The sequence below is a fragment of the Rhamphochromis longiceps genome, linkage group LG19 (assembly GCF_057381845.1).
Source record: "Rhamphochromis longiceps isolate RC_006_pf linkage group LG19, R_longiceps_female_GT1.1, whole genome shotgun sequence".
Classification (NCBI taxonomy): Eukaryota; Metazoa; Chordata; class Actinopteri; order Cichliformes; family Cichlidae; genus Rhamphochromis; species Rhamphochromis longiceps.
Window position 1 is genome coordinate 34,367,654 of NC_140575.1, and position 17,220 is coordinate 34,384,873.

Here is a 17,220-nt window from a genome sequence, read left to right on the forward strand (position 1 = left end):
TTCTTAGCCGGCATAATGTCGCGGATATACGATAATAACTCGTTACAAGCAATAGTTATCACTGTTCACGCAGTTAAAGGACAGTTTTCAGGAACTTACTAAAATATCGCCAGGAGCTCACAAAAATACGTGTGCCTAGTTCAGCGCCATAACCACGCCCCCTATCTGTACTTTTACTTTTTATAAAAAACTACTGTTTACTGTGTTATTAAATTTACAGTTAAAGTTCATATTTTACACTCTGCACACTGATCCTAATGATCTTAGTGTATTTTGTAGTGTTTTAATGCATTTAATAGCAGTATTTTAACAAGTATTTCGTAATATTTTAGCATTTTGTATTTTGTAGTGTTCGTCTGTGTATTTTGTAGTATTTTAATGTGCTTCAATAGTATTTTCAACTGCAGTATTTTTACAGCGTGTAACTGGAGAGTTTTCAGGAGACGCCCAGTGGAATAGCCCTTCCGCGTATGACGTCATATGTGGTCAAGGTTTCAGAGCACAAAAATAAACTAACGGAAGCGGACTTTCAAAATAAAAATTAATAAAACTAAGTGAATCTGTGTGATTTATTTAACGCATTCCTGTATTTTATTATATGAATTCAACTTGCCTGTGTTCACAGCTTCTTTAGACGTCACTAAAGTGTCGTCACTAAAGGTGTCGTTTTATAGGTTTGTTTGCCCTAGAGCTACTGCGGTGCTTTAATTGTGAAGCGCCACAGCGGAAGTGCCGTCCTCGCGCTCCCTACCTTGACGCAGCGGGGCTCAGGTCGGTCCGCGAGCTGACGGCAAGAACCGGGATCGAACCTACTCCTGTGACGTCACCATGGCTGCTCAGGTAAGACCATCGCCTGCACGCGTACCTATCTGCGGTGACCTCTGACCCCGCGGCTGGCTCCAATCAGCGCGCTGAACCGAACCGGATTCGGGGAGCAACAGAACGGCGGGGACACACCTGAGACACGGCAGGTGTCAGCAGACAGGTGCAGCGAGCGGCACGAGGAGAGGAGGGGGACACAGGGGAGACACGGGGGAGACAAGGGGGGAGGGAAGAGCGGCAGGCACGGCTTGTACAGCCGTGGGGAGAACTGCCAACATCCAGTTGGGAAAATAGGAACGCACAGGCTGTTGCTGCGCATGTGCGGGAACACCAGCCCACGTTTAAAAGTTGTCGGAGAAGCTCAGAGGAGGGTCAAAAGTCACAGACCTGCTGCTGAGGAGAGATCGATGAGAGTTATTGATCCCTGCGATGATCAGTGAGGTCTGCAGGCGATATATCAGAAACTTTAGATTGTGAGGACGAACTCAGAGATTGTCAGTGTGAGGAGGTCTCCTGTTTCCCACAGCACAGTCCTCTGACACCAGTGGCGGTCCTAGCCTGTTTGGCGCCCCGGGCGAACACTCCCTCTGGCGCCCCCCCACATACACAAAAAACATATTAAGGATTATACATTACGATAAAACTGTTGTCGAAACATACTGAATTTTGCCAGAGAAACACACATATGAAGAGAGAGAGAGAGTATGCATTGTATGCAAACGGCTACCAAACAGTCATCATAATTCGTCATACAATGAGAACAGGACAAATCAACAATTGACAATTAATATTAAAACCTGTAACATAATGTACTGTTTGGAGTTTAGTATTTTTACCATTTCTTCTTGGAGCAACTGTAATCCACATAATTTCCTTAGGGATTAATAAAGTATTCTGATTCTGATTGTTTCAGGATGACCTGCCATTATCCAATCACACATCTGCTTACCTGCATCTTTTGCTCGTTTCTCCTCCTCTTCTTTTTTATTTTTTCTAAACTGAGCTCCTGATGGCTTTGAACTTTTCTTGTCCACCTTACATTGGTTTTAATTTTGCACTCCGGTATGAACACAAATCCCCCAAATCGAGGATCACCACAACATGATCTAACAGACCTACACCTTAGTTCACAGATTCACTTTGTCTAAGGTTTATTTCTGAGATTTCACACAATCCAGGATTCAAATCATGAATACATAATTTACAACATTATGAATGAAATGTGCTCTATTTGGAAGTAGCAGGTCTTCCTCCCCTTTCGACGGGTTGTGTGTGAGACTTTAAATCATCAAACTGTAAATTATAAATTTTAAATTGTTATTGATCCCTTTACCCCGAGTCCTAAAGTGTATATTTATTGTCTTACTCTTCTTATATTTATTGTTTGTTTACTTGCACTGCTGTAACTGGAGCCTCGTCGTCTCGTCTCTCTATATACTGGACTGTATGTAGCGGAGATGACAATAAAGTTTACTTTGACTTCAGCAGCGAGCAGGTGCACCGAGGGCTCGCGCTCACTTTTCGCGTATAGAATTTTGAAAAAACATCGGTGCAAATTATAAGTCTGTATCATGATGTCTGGTGTTTTCGTGTTTGTTGTTTTGTTTTTATTTTGTTTTATTGCGAGTTGGTTATTAGATGCTGCTCCAGCCAGCCAGTGAATCCCCCGCTGCGTCGCGCCGCCCTCTCCTCTCTGCGCCGCAAGCAGCAGGCGCACCTCGCTAACGGAGGGCGCCCTTACTCCCAGCAAATGGGCGATAGAAAACCGATCGGTCCCTGTACCATTCCCAATATGCGCTGGCTGATGTCGGGGCAGCACGAGTACGAGCAATTTTTTTATTTTTTATTTTTTGCTGATGCCCGTGATGCCGTCCCGGGCAACCGCCCGTGTCGCCCGTATCTAAAACCGCTACTGTCTGACAGTCAGAGAACTCATCGCTTATTGATTTATTTAAAATAACGCTGGCATGCCTGGGTGTGAGATATCAGCTGTGCTGCAGACGGAGAGCTGAAGCTCATAAAGACCTCAGATTGTTTTTAAACTTGACTCTAAGCGCTTCATGATATGAATGTACCTGCCCATCACCCAAACACCTGGATGTTGTCCACGCTTCAGGTTTATTACTGGCTGTGGAAATCACGTGGCTCACTGTTCTCTGCGTGTTGCTGCGGATGTTCCCATTGGCTGGTACTTGTCTATGAAGCCCTGCTTGGCCTGCTTTCCTCTTACCTTCGTGTTTATATGTGTAACAACCAACACGGCCTTCGCATTCACAGCATCATCCAAATGATCGCCCTGGGAATCGGACAAAATCAGGATTTCAAATGTGCTGCTGGTGTTTCCAGGAATAATCAAATTGACACATCTGTACTTGTTTGTACTTGATGTCTCGTTACCTGTTGTGTCTGTTGCACCTTTGCTGGTGTGGTGGGAATGAGAGCCTGGATGAATAAATCAATCAGACATCTCATGTTTACTCTGATGGTTTCACTGAAGGACGGCGTCCTGATCGGGGATCAGTGATGCGAGGGATGAAACCATGGTAACAGTTTAACAATGAGGGAGACGTGGTGACAGGTCTGCAGCCTCCACCATCACGCTTGGGGCAGAGACTGAGCTGTGGGCGTGGGTGGTGCTGCAGGAAGTGATGGTGTGTTGGAGTGAAACAGACCTGAGGGTGATGGGGACCGTCGTTGTCCTCAGGTGGGGGCGTGGCAATGGAAAACTCACATGATCATTTCTACTGTAAGTAGAAAGAAGTTGTAATATAACAATCACAATTACTCTAATCAGTGAGAGAGTTTGTGACAGTCTCCACAGAGTAAACTTTTATATGACTGACTTGCAACGACGTAGCGCTCCTGCATCAGCGTTAGTCCTGAACTCAAATATAACTTCAAATTATTTTGTGACTGTTCGGCTCTGCAGACGTGTTTGTCAATGCGACAAGCAGAAATCATATTTGTGTTCATGAATAAACGTGTGGAGGCAGGAGACGACGTTTCATCGCTGCACATGGAAATGTCTCTGTGTGAGCTTCTCTGGAAAGAAAAACCCAGAAAGCCTGGAAGTTCCTGATATGTGGATGTCAGGAAGTACTGTGGTCCAACAGGAAGTCAGGTTCGAGAGTTTGTAGTTTCACTGACATCCAGACGTTTCCTCTGAGCCCAAACCAGAGCTGGTTCCTCTGACTGCCCCTAAACTTTAGTTTGTACCAGTCTGAGCTCTGTGCGTGTGTGTGCGTGTGTTTGTGCGTGTGTGCATGCTTGTGTGCATGCTTGTGTGCATGTGTGTTTGTGCGTGTGTGCGTGTGTGTGCATGTGTGTGTGCGCTCTCCAGGCTCTGGTTCTGTACGACTTCACAGCGGAGCCAGGAAACAACGAGCTGTCGGTGAGAGAGGGGGAGACCATCACTGTGACAGACCAGGTAAACGCAGGTGTTTACACTGCACACACTGCAAAGGAAACACGGCTCCACCCCCTCACGTGTCCCTGTTCTTCAGACTGTGGGTGGAGGCTGGATCCAGGCCCAGAACTCCAGCGGACAAACCGGCCTTGTACCTGAGGGATATTTACAGGTGAGCGCTGTGACATTATTTCATGTCGTGTCAACACAAAGAGGCACAGATCAGCGAATTTCACCTTCATCAGTGTCACACACTCTGTCCAACACTTACCTTTGAGTTTAGTTTTTATTATTATTTGACTGTTTGTTTGAATTCAGCTCAGTTTCAGTGAGATTCCAGAACAGAGGCCAGAAAATCAGTATTTCAGTGAAAACAAGCAGCTGACTCACAGGCTGATAGACGTCCAAACATCAATAAATACGTCCATCAGGGCTTCATTGGGCAAACTGCAATCATTTATTTTACCAAACCGACAGAGACTAAAACCGAGGATATTTCATCTTTATTTGATTTCAAGTTCACAAAGGCACAAACACTTCACAGAGATACTGAAAATCACAGCACAGAGTGATAAACCCACCATGGAGACCACTGGACCACACAGTGTAACCTCTGCAGCGCTCTAGAATAACTTTTTGCCACGGTTGCACTGGTGTGCCTGACTTTTTTTCTTAGGCGCACCAGCACAAAAGTTAGGCGCACCCAAATTTTTCAACCGCATCACTTAACACCGCAGTTTTACATGTGCACTTTTTTGGGGGCGGAAATTGCTGTCCATACAGACAATATTGATTTGTAAACGATTAACTAACAATCTTGTCAACACAAAGTTCTTTATTTGGAGCACAGTTCTACCAGAAAGATAAGTTAGTGAAAAAGTGCTTGTGCTTGAAGTGCTTCGGCACTCTTTGGTAATATTGTAGGCAATGTTAAACCTAATCATCACATCGGCTCCTCTGACGACCTGTTTGCTGCTGCCTGCTGCTGAAAGGCAGTGGGGAGAGGGGACACTTGGGCAGTGCATTTATTGCAGCATATAATGTGTTTTCTGGATACACTGTGTGCTTTTTCAGCGTTCAAAGATTGATGGCTCCATTTCAGAGCACTGGCTATGAATTTCAGACGGATCAGGCCTTAACAAAACATGTATCAATAGTTCTTTTCATCTTTTCTTATTCAATTCAATTCAGTTTTATTTATATAGCACCAAATCACAACAACAGTCGCCTCAAGGCGCTTTATATTGTACAGTAGATCGTACAATTATAGATACAGAGAAAAACCCAACAATCATATGAGCAAGCACTTTGGCGACAGTGAGAAGGAAAAACTCCCTTTTAACAGGAAGAAACCTCCGGCAGAACAAGGCTCAGGGAGGGGCGGGGCCATCTGCTGCGACGAGTTGGGGTGAGAGAAGGAAGACAGGATAAAGACATGCTGTGGAAGAGAGACAGAGGTTAATAACAGATATGATTCAGTGCAGAGAGGTCTGTTAATACATAGTGAGTGAGAAAGGTGACTTGAAAGGAAAAACTCAATGCATCATGGGAATCCCCGGCAGCCTACGTCTATTGCAGCATAACTAAGGGAGGATCCAGGGTCACCTGGTCCAGCCCTAACTATATGCTTTAGCAAAAAGGAAAGTTTGAAGCCTAATCTTAAAAGTAGAGACAGTGTCTGTCTCCTGAATCCAAACTGGAAGCTGGTTCCACAGAAGAGGGGCCTGAAAACTGAAGGCTCTGCCTCCCATTCTACTTTTAAATACTCTAGGAACAACAAGTAGGCCTGCAGAGCGAGAGCGAAGTGCTCTAATAGGGTGATATGGTACTACAAGGTCATTAAGATAGTAAGAATCTGGTTAGATACCATATTTCTAAGATCAGTATTGAACAGCAGAAATTAAGCTTTCTTGTCCAAGGTCATTTAAGTTCAAAAAAAAAAAAAAGAGTGGCCGACAGCGCTGTAAACAACGGTAGACTGGTGGGCAATAAGTGAATGAATAATGCAGAAAGGAGAGACTTTTAGATGGGAAACTGTACTTAAAGTACAGACAGAGAGAGAGAGCTGTGCATGAAGTGTGACTTTATCGTGGTGGAAGCAAAACAGCAAACGTAAGAGGGAATTAATGATGACATTTATCAAATGTGAAGCATAGTTTGGATCTTCTTTTGCTGCTGGTTCAGCGAATTTTGGTTAGAGAGAGACAAAACCTGCACCTCAGAATCTAGCTCAAAAAAGATGTAAACACAAAGCACGGACCCGCCGACACATCAGAGTCAGTGAGCTGTCGGCTTTCAGCTCCAGAATACATTTATATTTCAATCAGGATTTAATTAATCGATACCGCTTTATTCAAGCTACTCACCTCTCTGTCCGTCTGCACTTTCAAACCCCTGACTATCTCTGATTGGTTCAGACCACGATAGGGGCATAATGCGTGTCTGTTGTTGACCACACGGAGATCTTTAGAGTTGCCGAGGCTTTTTTTTGTTCGTACTCGAACAGTTGGTCAAACTGGTGTGACCCAAGATTTTTTTTAGTCGCACAATTGAAAAATTTGGTTGCATTTGCGACCATATTGGTAGCACCCTGCTCTGATGGCTACAGTAAAGTCTGTATCGTCTGCAGGAACATCTGTTTGTTAAAGATGTTGTCATGTTTCAGATCAGAAACACTGGTGGTGTTGGAGGAGGCGGCGACCTGAGCTCGGGGGGCGGGGCTTTTGTCAGTCACACACAGGGATGGGACAGTCGAGGATACAATCCCACACAGCACGGTAACATACGCTTGTTTCAGCTCATTTTCAAGTATAGTGTGTTACTGTGAGGAAAAAGGTTTTACATCAGGAATGTCGAGCAGTGTCCCTATCAGCTGTTCAGGATGATGACGGCGAGTGGGACGACGAATGGGATGACCAGTCGGTGAGCAGTTACCATGACAACAACCAACCGGAAGGGGAGGCCGGAGCCTCAGGACGAAGCGCCCATGGACCCAGTGTTAAGATCTCCCTCAATAAGTACATATGTTTCTGAAATATGCAAATATAACAGACGACTCACAGTAGAGCTAAAAGTAGAGTCCAGTAGATGTCGGTCCATAGAGCAAAGTAAACACTGGTAGGAGTCATTAGATGTCAGTCACAGTGGTTAGCAGTTGGTAGATTCCTGTAGAAGACAGTAGAGCTTACTAAACATCAGTTGAGTTCAGTAGATGTCAGTAGATGTCAGTAGTGATGGTAAACCCTAGTAGATTTCAGTGGAAGGGAGTGAATGTTGGTAGTTGTTAGATATTATTAAAAATTAATGGAAGCAGATGTCAGTGGAAGTTGGCAGAATTTGGTAGATGTCAGTAGAAATCAGTAGAAATGAGTAGATGTCAGTATAATTCGGTAGATGTCAGTAGAAATCAGTAGAAACGAGTAGAAGACAGTGATGCCTTCTTGTCTTTAGGTTCTCGTTCTCCAAAGGTCCGAGTCCAGAAGTCTTTATGTTAGCCCGACCTCCGGCTGACAGCAGAGAGAGGCTTCCTGTCTACGTGAGTCCAACATTTTTCTCTTGGTTAATGATGTGTGGTGTTGATTGCTCTGATTGGCTCTTGGTCCTCGTCCGATCAGATGGGAGAAGTAGGTCCCGTCTGGCTGTACCCGACGTCTCCTCTGGACTGTGTGATTGCTGATCCAAAGAAAGAGTCCAAAATGTACGGACTGAAGAGCTTCATCGAGTACCAGATAACACCCAATGTGAGCTTAGTAGCACTTTTTTTTAAAACTTGCTTTTGGTTGATTTTTATTTTTAGGTTTTAGCTTCTGTGAAGCACTTTGTGATTTTTATCTTGAAAGGTGCTATATAAATAAAATTTTACTTACTTACTTTACTTACTCTGTAGTACTTAGTAGTACTTGCAGTATCACTGGGTATCAATCTCTGACTTCTCCCTCTTCCTCCAGACAACCAACAGCCCTGTCAATCATCGCTACAAGCACTTTGATTGGCTGTATGAGCGTCTGCTGGAGAAGTTTGGGTCCATACTGCCCATCCCCTCACTGCCTGACAAACAGGTGACAGGTGAGCCATCGCCATAGCTACCCTGTATGACCCAGCAAACACCTTTGACCTTACCAGTCTCACCCGTGCTTGTAGGCAGGTTTGATGATGACTTCATTAGGATGAGGATGGAGGGTCTGCAGGCCTGGATGACTCGGATGTGTCGGCACCCCATCGTCTCTCAGAGTGAAGTCTTTCAGCTCTTCCTCACCCACAGAGATGAGAAGGTAGGTGAAGCTCCACCTCCTGCTTTACATCTTTCAGGTACTCAATGATGGGTTTTAGTGTGCTCTGTAATGTCTGTCCTCTTACCATTGCTGGTATGGATTCCAAAATAAAAAATAAAAAAAATAAATAAAGTGTGCGTATGTATGTACATATATGTACTTGTGTGTGTAGATATATATGTATGTATATGTATGTGTGTTTGTTACTTGTAGTTATTACTACCTGTTACCTGTGGTAATGCAATTTATAATTTATATATTCTGTATTCAGTTATGAAGGCTCTAATTGTTGGTTGCGAGCTGCCGCTTAGATGCTTGTATGTGCCCGGAGCTGTTGATGGGTCTGTATGCAATGATGGGCGTAGCTGCGGGAAGTTTATTGTTTTTTTTGTTGATGAGTGAGTATAGGGGTGGGATTTAATAAGTTTTCTTCGTCCCACTCCTTTTTCAGGCAATTTTTGTTTTTTGTTTTGTGTATTTTATGTTCAATATAGGTATTTGTTGTGCCTGAAAATGAATAAATAAATGAATGAATGAATGAAAACCTGAGAACCTGCTGTCTAAGCCTCTGGGATGTACTTTTTGTTTACTCACAAACAAATGAAAGACTACAAACACAAACCAGAAGGCTTCAGGTACAGAACAGACCCCACCCATAGGTTATAAATGTTTGTATGGTCTTTTATGGAGATTATGTTTGAGCCAGTCAGGTGTGATGATATCTGATGCTGCTTGCTGATTGGCTAAGGCTGTTTGTTGTTGTTTCAGGAGTGGAAGGCGGGGAAGAGGAAGGCAGAGAAAGACGAGACGGTGGGTCCAATGATGTTCAGTTTGGTTGAACCTGAAGCTGCAGAGCTCGATGTCATCCAGGTGTAAGTCACTCAGTCTGCTTGTAAAGGCCTATACCCTGGGTTTGGTCTGTCAGGCTACCTCTGATTGGTTCGCTCATTAGGGTCGTCTAACTTGTGTCTGTCAAATGTCACATGACCAGTCATCAGGCGTCAATCCCTTTTTTAGCTGTAGCTCACTGGGAGTGCCACAGGGCGGTGTACTGGGCCCATTACTGTTCCTTATTATAAATGTACTTTCACTGTTCTTCCATCAAACAGCAGCTCAGTTTCACATGTTTTTACCTGTGGCTTTTTACCTTTGTGTGACCTCTGAGTGTGTGTGCAGTGAACAGAGGTGTGAACACTACAGCCGCTTTACAAAGTCCATGGATGACGGCATCAGAGAGCTGCTGAACGTCGGGCACGCGCACTGGAAACGCTGCACCGGACGTCAGTGCATACATTTAAAGTTATTCCGTGTACATGTACACAGAATACTTACAGCTGTGATTGGGTGGTAATGTGTTCATCTGTTTTTAACCAGCGCTTCCTAAAGAGTATGAGCGCATCGGCCAAGCCTTCAGAAACCTGTCAACTGTATTCATCACCAGCAAATATCCAGGTGAGCGAGGGAGGAGTGTGGGGGTGGAGGGTGGAGGAGGGAGGATGGAAGATAGAAGGATGGAAGGAGGGAGGAGGGTAGGATAGAAGGAGGGAGGATGGAAGGAGGCAGGAGGGGAGGATGGAAGGAGGATGAAAGGAGGGAGGGAGGAAGGAAGGAGGGAATGATGGAAGGAGGGAGGATAGAGGGATAGGAAGAAGAGTGGAAGGATGGAGGAAGCATGGAAGGAAGGAGGAAGGAACGAGTGAGGAAGGATGAAAGGAAGGAGGATGGAAGGATAGAAGTAGGTAGGAATGAAGGATTGACGGTGGAAGGACTGAGGAAGGATAGAAAGATAGAAAGAGGGAGGATGGAAGTATAGAAGAAAGGAGGGAGGAAGAGAGGAAGGATGAAAGGAAGGAGGATGGAAGGATAGAAGTAGGTAGGAAAGAAGGAGGGAGGGTGGAAGGACTGAGGAAGGATGGAAAGATAGAAAGAGGGAGGATGGAAGTATAGAAGAAAGGAGGGAGGAAGAGAGGGAGGATGGAAGGAGGGTGGATGGAAGGAGGGAGGAAGGATGGAAAGATAATCACAATGCAGGGACTCCAGCAACACTTAAACAGGAACAACTTTATTGACTAACCAACGGTTTTGTTTACATTCTCGGAGGACTTGAAGCTCTCCCGCGGTGCATTCAGGGACTCTGAGCTCAGTGTGTTCTTTCTGAACCATTTTCCTTAAAGCTGGTTTCCATTGTGAAATACGTAAATATCCAGTAAACATCTATTATGTGGTATAAGTACAGACTTTTAAGTGTCTGCGATGCAGGCGAGGCGACGTTGACCGACGCTCTGACGGCTGCTGGAAAAACCTACGAGGAGATTGCTGAGGTCGTCGCCCAGCAGGTAAAAACACACACACCTATGTATAAATACACAGTATACTGTGTTTTCTCAGTCTTACAATAATATTTGTTTATTCTCTTACTGCATTCTTTGTTGTGTTGATGTTTCCAGCCTCAGAAGGACCTCCACTTCCTGTTGGAGACTAACAGCGAGTACAAAGGGTTGCTGGCATGTTTTCCAGACATCATCGCTGTACACAAGGTACAGCAGAACTACTGTGTGTAGTGACTATACTACACACAGTACTGCTACACATAACTGCAGGTGCACACAGAGAATGTCTGAAAACATGAGACAATAAAACAGACTGAAGCTGGAAACTGAGGCTTTTATTTTGGAGGTTTTTATTCAATCGCTGTCAGAGCAACATTAATTGGGGAATGGGAGGGGCTCCAGATGTGCTGAGGAGGGCGTGGTCTCACCTGTGTGTGTGTGTGTGTGTTTGTGTTTCAGGCTGCTGCAGATAAAGTGAAGGAAGGTGATCGTTTGGTTTCTGCAGGAAAAATGAACAACAGCGACAGGAAGTGCATGAACCAGCGGCTCAGCTGCATGAGCTACGCCCTGCAGGGTAACAGCACACACAGACACACACACACACACCACCCAAAAATCCCAGCAAACCCAAAGGTCAAAGTAATCTCTTTGATAAAGTTATCAGCCCCTGGTGAAATTTAAAGCTGTCATGCTTTTAGCAGAGCGATGGATTTTCTGCGCAGTGTTTCTGAACATGCTTGTTTTATTTAAAAAGCATAAATCTGTTTACAAACAATGACAGAATAATTTCAGAGAGACAAACATGACCACAGTCAGTTTGTCCTCCTGAAGAACTGAGCTTGTCATTGACTCACAGCTTGGACCTGCTGTGCAATGACCTGTGTTCACTCTGTAACACTCAAAGATGTTAAATTAAGACCAAACCAAGGAATTTCTCCAGTTTACAGTTGGTATAAACACATCTGTGAGGGTTTGATCTGAGAAAGCAGCGTCCCAAATCCAAAGACACTTTATAAATCACTTCAGACCTGAGGAGAAGAGTGAAAGTTATCACAGTGTCTCCAAGTGTGGACAACAGGAGTGAGGAGAAACTCAGAGAGAACCACGACGATCCTGCTGAGGAACATGCTGCAGGAGACCAGAATGGGCGTTACCACCACCCACTCAGAGCCCCAACTTTAATCTTTGGCCTGAGCCGAAGACCAAGATCCCCATCAGGACACATCACATCTGGAGGAGCTTCAGAAGAAGGAGAAGGGGCCGCGGTCACTCAGGAGACAGAGACACACAGCTGACCTTTAGCATCACAGGATCATTCAGGGACTTCATGCAACCCTTCAAAATAAAACTGTCTTGCTCTGTCTGACAGCAGAGTAGACGGTCACATGTACAAACCCTGTGAGGGTGTTTCCTGCTCAGCTCGTCTCGTCAGACACTCAGCTTTAGTCACCTGCTGCCTTTTCATGATGTCATCGCGTTACCTCATCACCGGCCATAGTTTCAGCTGTTTCTGTTTCACATGTAAAAAAAAAAAAAAAAAAAAGGTAAATGTCATTTGTATAGTGCTTTATTCAGTCCCTAAGGACCCCAAAGCGCTTTACACTACATTCAGTCATCCACCTATCCACACACAGGTGATGGCAAGCTACATTGTAGCCACAGCCGCCCTGGGGCGCACTGACAGAGGCGAGGCTGCCGGACACAGGCGCTACCGGGCCCTCTGACCACCAGCAGTAGGCAAACATAGGGTTAGTATCTTGCCCAAGGATATTTGACATGCAGCCAGGAGGCAGCCTGGGATCGAACCACCGACCTTCTGATTAGTGGCTGACCTGCTGTGCCACCTGAGCTGCAGCCACCACCTACATACCACATGTGTATGAAGAGATGATAATGTTGGGTTCATGTCAATTCCACCAAAATAAAAATCCAAGAACGACTGATCTAAGAACTAAATAATAAAGTAAATAAAATGATACCACAATAGTATAAAGTTAATGTTTGTATGTGTAATAAATAAAAAAATGTCCAAGGGTAACTCGCCGCTGTCTGCTCTCCTCCAGCTGAGATGAACCATTTCCATAGCAACCGTATCTACGACTACAACCGAGTGATGCAGCTTTACCTGGAGCAGCAGGTCACCTTCTACCAGCAGGTGAGCGCCAGGCGGGAGGCGGGGTGGGCGGAGTCTGGTTGCGTGTTTAGGTCTGTGATGTCGTCTCCTATCTGCTCTCTGATTGGTCAGATCGCAGATAAGCTGAGAGAAGCTCTGAGCCAGTTCACCACGCTGTGAGGACGCCGCCGCCACCATGTGATGTCACATGTGACATCACAGCCTGAGTCACTGTTAACAAAATAAAAGCCTCATAATCTTTATAGTGTAAATGTTGATATGATAATGATTAATGATGAGTTTCCTTCTTTTTCTGCTTTATTTAAAAACTTTTTAACAGTTGATTTTACACGTTTAATAAAACTTTCTACGCCTCCACCTGGCTCTACCTCATCTTTATTGATATTATCAGTAGCAATTATTTTACTGTGACAGTGCAGAAAACTTGTTTAAATGTGTGCGGGATAAGCTGCTCAGTTTCCATCGAAACTGTAAAACAGGGAAGGTTTTTTTCAGCTGCAGATCTGTTCAGGCTGAACATCATGATTATTGACCCTGACTCAGGAAGCTGCAGGAACACTGGCTATATCTCAGTTCAGGGTCTGCAGCCTTAGAGTACGCAGCCTTAACAGTCCACAAGGGCCGCGTACTCAAAGACCGCTAAGGCCAGAAGTGCGAGGCTTGTAAAATTGGAAGTTATTTATATTTCCTATCACCTTATACCTTCACTCAAAGACCAGTATCTGTGACAGTGTATATATAGATGTATTATATATGAGAGACAAATATTGTTCTTTTAATATGTTGGCATTACTAAATTTGGCTCAATGCTTACATACATGTGTATGCCTCTGTCAGTGCGCCCCAGGGCAGCTGTGGCTACAATGTAGCTGCCATCGCCAGTGTGTGAATGTGTGTGTGAATGGGTGAATGACTGAATGTAGTGTGAAGCGCTTTGGGGTCCTTAGGGACTAGAAAAGCGCTATACAAATGCAGGCCATTTACCATTTTATGTGTAAAAAGAAAATGTACGAGCTGTGATAACTGTGTCTGATAGAAGGAAGAGTAGACTGATATATGAAATATTCCTTTATTGGGTGAGAAAATCAGACCATGTCATAACTGCTTTAAGTCATACAGAATAGACATCAGAGCCTTAAACAGGCTGACTTCTGCTTAAAGTTCCCGGAGGTACTTGATTCAGTTCACAGGATCGGACAACGACGTGAGTCCTCTTCTGTGCCATTGCCCAGTGCCATAATCTTGCAATTTACCATGAGACACTTTCGAGTCATCACCTGAAAGGCGTTGAAGGGATCTGACTACCTGAAGACAAGGAAGCTCCATTTCGAAGAAGATCTCTCTCCTGAGAACCGAGAGAGATGCAACCACTTATGGCCACAGGTGGAGAAAGCACATAAGGAGGGGGAAATTGTCTACTTCGTCGGAGCCCGTGCTTTCGTGAACAGAAAAGAAATTCACTGAAATCCCTTTCAGTCCTGTTTGCGGATGTGCCTCAAGGTCTCTTTTCCTTATTGTTCTAAAGACTTATAATAAGCTGTTGCTGCTAAAAACGTTTTTGAAGCACTTTTTTAGACAGAGTAGTTCTGTTCTCTCTGAAGCTTACACACTCTTCTCAGGGTAAAAAGTTAATTTACTTTTCAAAGTTTCATCTCTATCCTTTAATTCTTTAAATGCTCGAGGACTAAGGGACAATACCAAAAGGAAGGCTCTGTTTTTATATGCTAAACGTTTGAATGCTGACTTTTGTCTCATACAAGTATCCCATTCTGAACCTAAGGACGCTAACTTCTGGAAATCCCAATGGGGTGAAGATTTATGGATGTCTCATGGCACCAACCATCCAGCGGGAACTGATTCTGAAACATAAGTTTAAGGAAAAAATATATCTTCAGAAACTGATCCGAAAGAGGACATTTTATTTTGCTGATGATCAGACCCTTTTACTGGGAAACATTTATGGCTACAATAACAAACAGGAGAATACTGACCTAATACTTATAGTAAATGAAAAGAAATCAGTCTTTAATGAGTAAATTTGCTAATCTAAAGATTATATTAGGAGGGGACTGGAATCATTCACTCAATACCATGATAGGTAGATGGCCGAGTAAAAGTCAGGAAAGTAGCAATTATATGATGGATTTTATAAAGGAAAGAGACCTAATTGATAACTGGAGACTTAAAACTCCAACAATTAAGGAATTTTCATGAAAAAATAGATCAAGTTTCTTACAGTCTCGTATTGATTATTGGTTAATTTCTGATCCTTTATCCAAATATGTTTCTATATTAAAAATGTTGCCAACACCCTTAACAGATCATAAAACTACCGTCTAAAAGAGTGAATTCATATTGAGAGTTAAATAATTCTCTTATACTGAATGATTCTTTGGTAAAGGAAATTAAAACAAAAATAGATGAGTATTGGAAAAGGCATGTGTTGAAAATGCTTTTAGTAAAAATTGGGAGTTCATGAAATTTGAATTGACATCTCTCTTAATGAGAAGAGGAGCTGAAATAGTTAAAAATAGAAAAAAAGAAGAGTTGGAAATAACTTCTGAAATTATGGCTTTGTCAAGATCACCTGATAATTTATCTGAAGATAACAGGAACAGACTTCAAATTTTACATTAAATTAGAAAATATATATATTTAAAAGGCAAAAGGTACCTTTGTGAGAAGGAAATGGGTCTAAGAGGGAGAACAAAAACTCCAGCTATTTTTTCAAATTAGAAAAACATCACAACACACTTGGCACCATGACTAAACTGTGTTCAGATGGGTCATCACACAAGACCCTCAAGTGATTACCAAGACTTGTGAACTTTTTTATAAAACTTTATATAAATCAATTTTTTCTACAGAAGTCATGAACATTTTTTATGATTCCTTAGGTAATATTAAAACAATTATTGACAATAATAAAACTATGTCTGATGCCCTCATCACAGCAACTTAATAAGAGTCCAGGGAATGACGGGTGGACTTGTGAATTTTACAAATTATTTTTAAAGGACTTCTCACGCTTTTACATAAAGTATATATTGAAAGCATTGCTAATGAAAAAGTCCCTCCTTCCTTGATTCAGGGACTAATTACTTTGATTTCCAAGCCTCAAAAAGACGTCCTTTTGATAGAAATTTGGACCTATTTCACTGCTCAATAATGATCATAAAATAATTGCTATGTCTGGCTAAAAAATTAAAATGTGCACTTAATGATATTATTGATGAAACACATTCTGGTTTTATGACTGGGCAGACACATAACAAACAACATAATAATTAATATTTTTGGTCATTCAGGTTTAATCACAGATAATAGTTTCATTCTTTTTTTGGATTTTTATAAAGTTTTCAACTCCATTGAACATGAATTCATGTTCAGCGCACTTGATATTTTTGGTTTTGGAAATATGTTTAAAAAATCCATTCAAACTTTATATGCAGATGCAAAAAGCTCAATCAAACTCCCGTATGGTACAACAAAGAGATTTGATATCAACCGTGGGATCCGTCAAGGTTGTCCGATTTCGGCATATCTTTTCCTTCTTCCTATGCAGACTTTCTATTCATTTTAAAAACAGCAGTGTAATGTTGCTGGCAGAACTTTATCTATTACTCAACTAGCGGATGACACAATACTTTTTTAAAAGGATAAATCTCAAATTGGTGAAGCTCTCAAAGTCATCAAAAATTTCTCAATAGCCTCTGGTCTCCAACGCAACATTCCAAAATGTGATCTTTTCACAGTTAAATGCTGCACAGATACTATTATATCAGGTGTTCCTGTTAAAGATAAGGCTAAATATCTTGGTATTATCATTCAAAAAGACCAAGATGCTAGATTATCTGAACATTTAGTCCCTCATAACTTCAATATAACAAAGATTTAATCTTTGGCTTCAAAGGGATTTATCCATCAGTGGAAGATCCTTGGTAGCCAAAGTTGAAGGCCTTTCCAGACTTTCCCTTTCCCTGATGTTAAATATGGACTTTTTTTTAAGGTACCTGGTTTGTTTTCTCCCTGTAAACACACAGGACTGATCACACCTGTGGTTCAGGTAAATACCTGAGTGATGACATGTTTCTGAGTCTCAGGTGAGTGTGAGGGAGCTCTGCTGCCCTCTAGTGACTGTTCACCGGGAACACATGGGCGGTGATTTATTTAAACTTTATTTAAAAAGTGAGTGCCAGCAGACACTGATAAACATAGTTGTTAACAGGATGTCTCATCAATATCAACATGAATCGT

At 42.9% G+C, this 17,220-nt stretch overlaps 1 protein-coding gene across 3 annotated transcripts; it reads left to right on the forward strand.

The window, feature by feature from the left end:
- The first annotated feature begins 686 nt into the window (after nucleotides 1-686).
- LOC146647256 (sorting nexin-9-like) lies at nucleotides 687-13,339 on the forward strand. Of its 3 annotated transcripts, XM_085391165.1 has the most exons (17): nucleotides 687-840; nucleotides 4,163-4,249; nucleotides 4,326-4,400; nucleotides 6,894-7,005; nucleotides 7,089-7,245; nucleotides 7,679-7,763; nucleotides 7,843-7,968; nucleotides 8,176-8,293; nucleotides 8,369-8,499; nucleotides 9,268-9,371; nucleotides 9,676-9,779; nucleotides 9,874-9,951; nucleotides 10,759-10,835; nucleotides 10,947-11,036; nucleotides 11,289-11,403; nucleotides 12,893-12,984; nucleotides 13,075-13,339. In XM_085391165.1, exons 1-17 carry the CDS (start codon nucleotides 829-831, stop codon nucleotides 13,120-13,122), a joined length of 1,611 nt encoding a protein of 536 aa, XP_085247291.1. In that variant the 5' UTR covers nucleotides 687-828; the 3' UTR covers nucleotides 13,123-13,339. The 3 variants fall into 3 exon arrangements, with proteins under 3 accessions (XP_085247291.1, XP_085247290.1, XP_085247292.1); XM_085391164.1 differs by lacking the exon at nucleotides 687-840 and having other exon boundaries at nucleotides 1,044-4,249; XM_085391166.1 differs by lacking the exon at nucleotides 687-840 and having other exon boundaries at nucleotides 1,044-4,249; nucleotides 7,101-7,245.
- The last annotated feature ends 3,881 nt before the right edge of the window (nucleotides 13,340-17,220 follow it).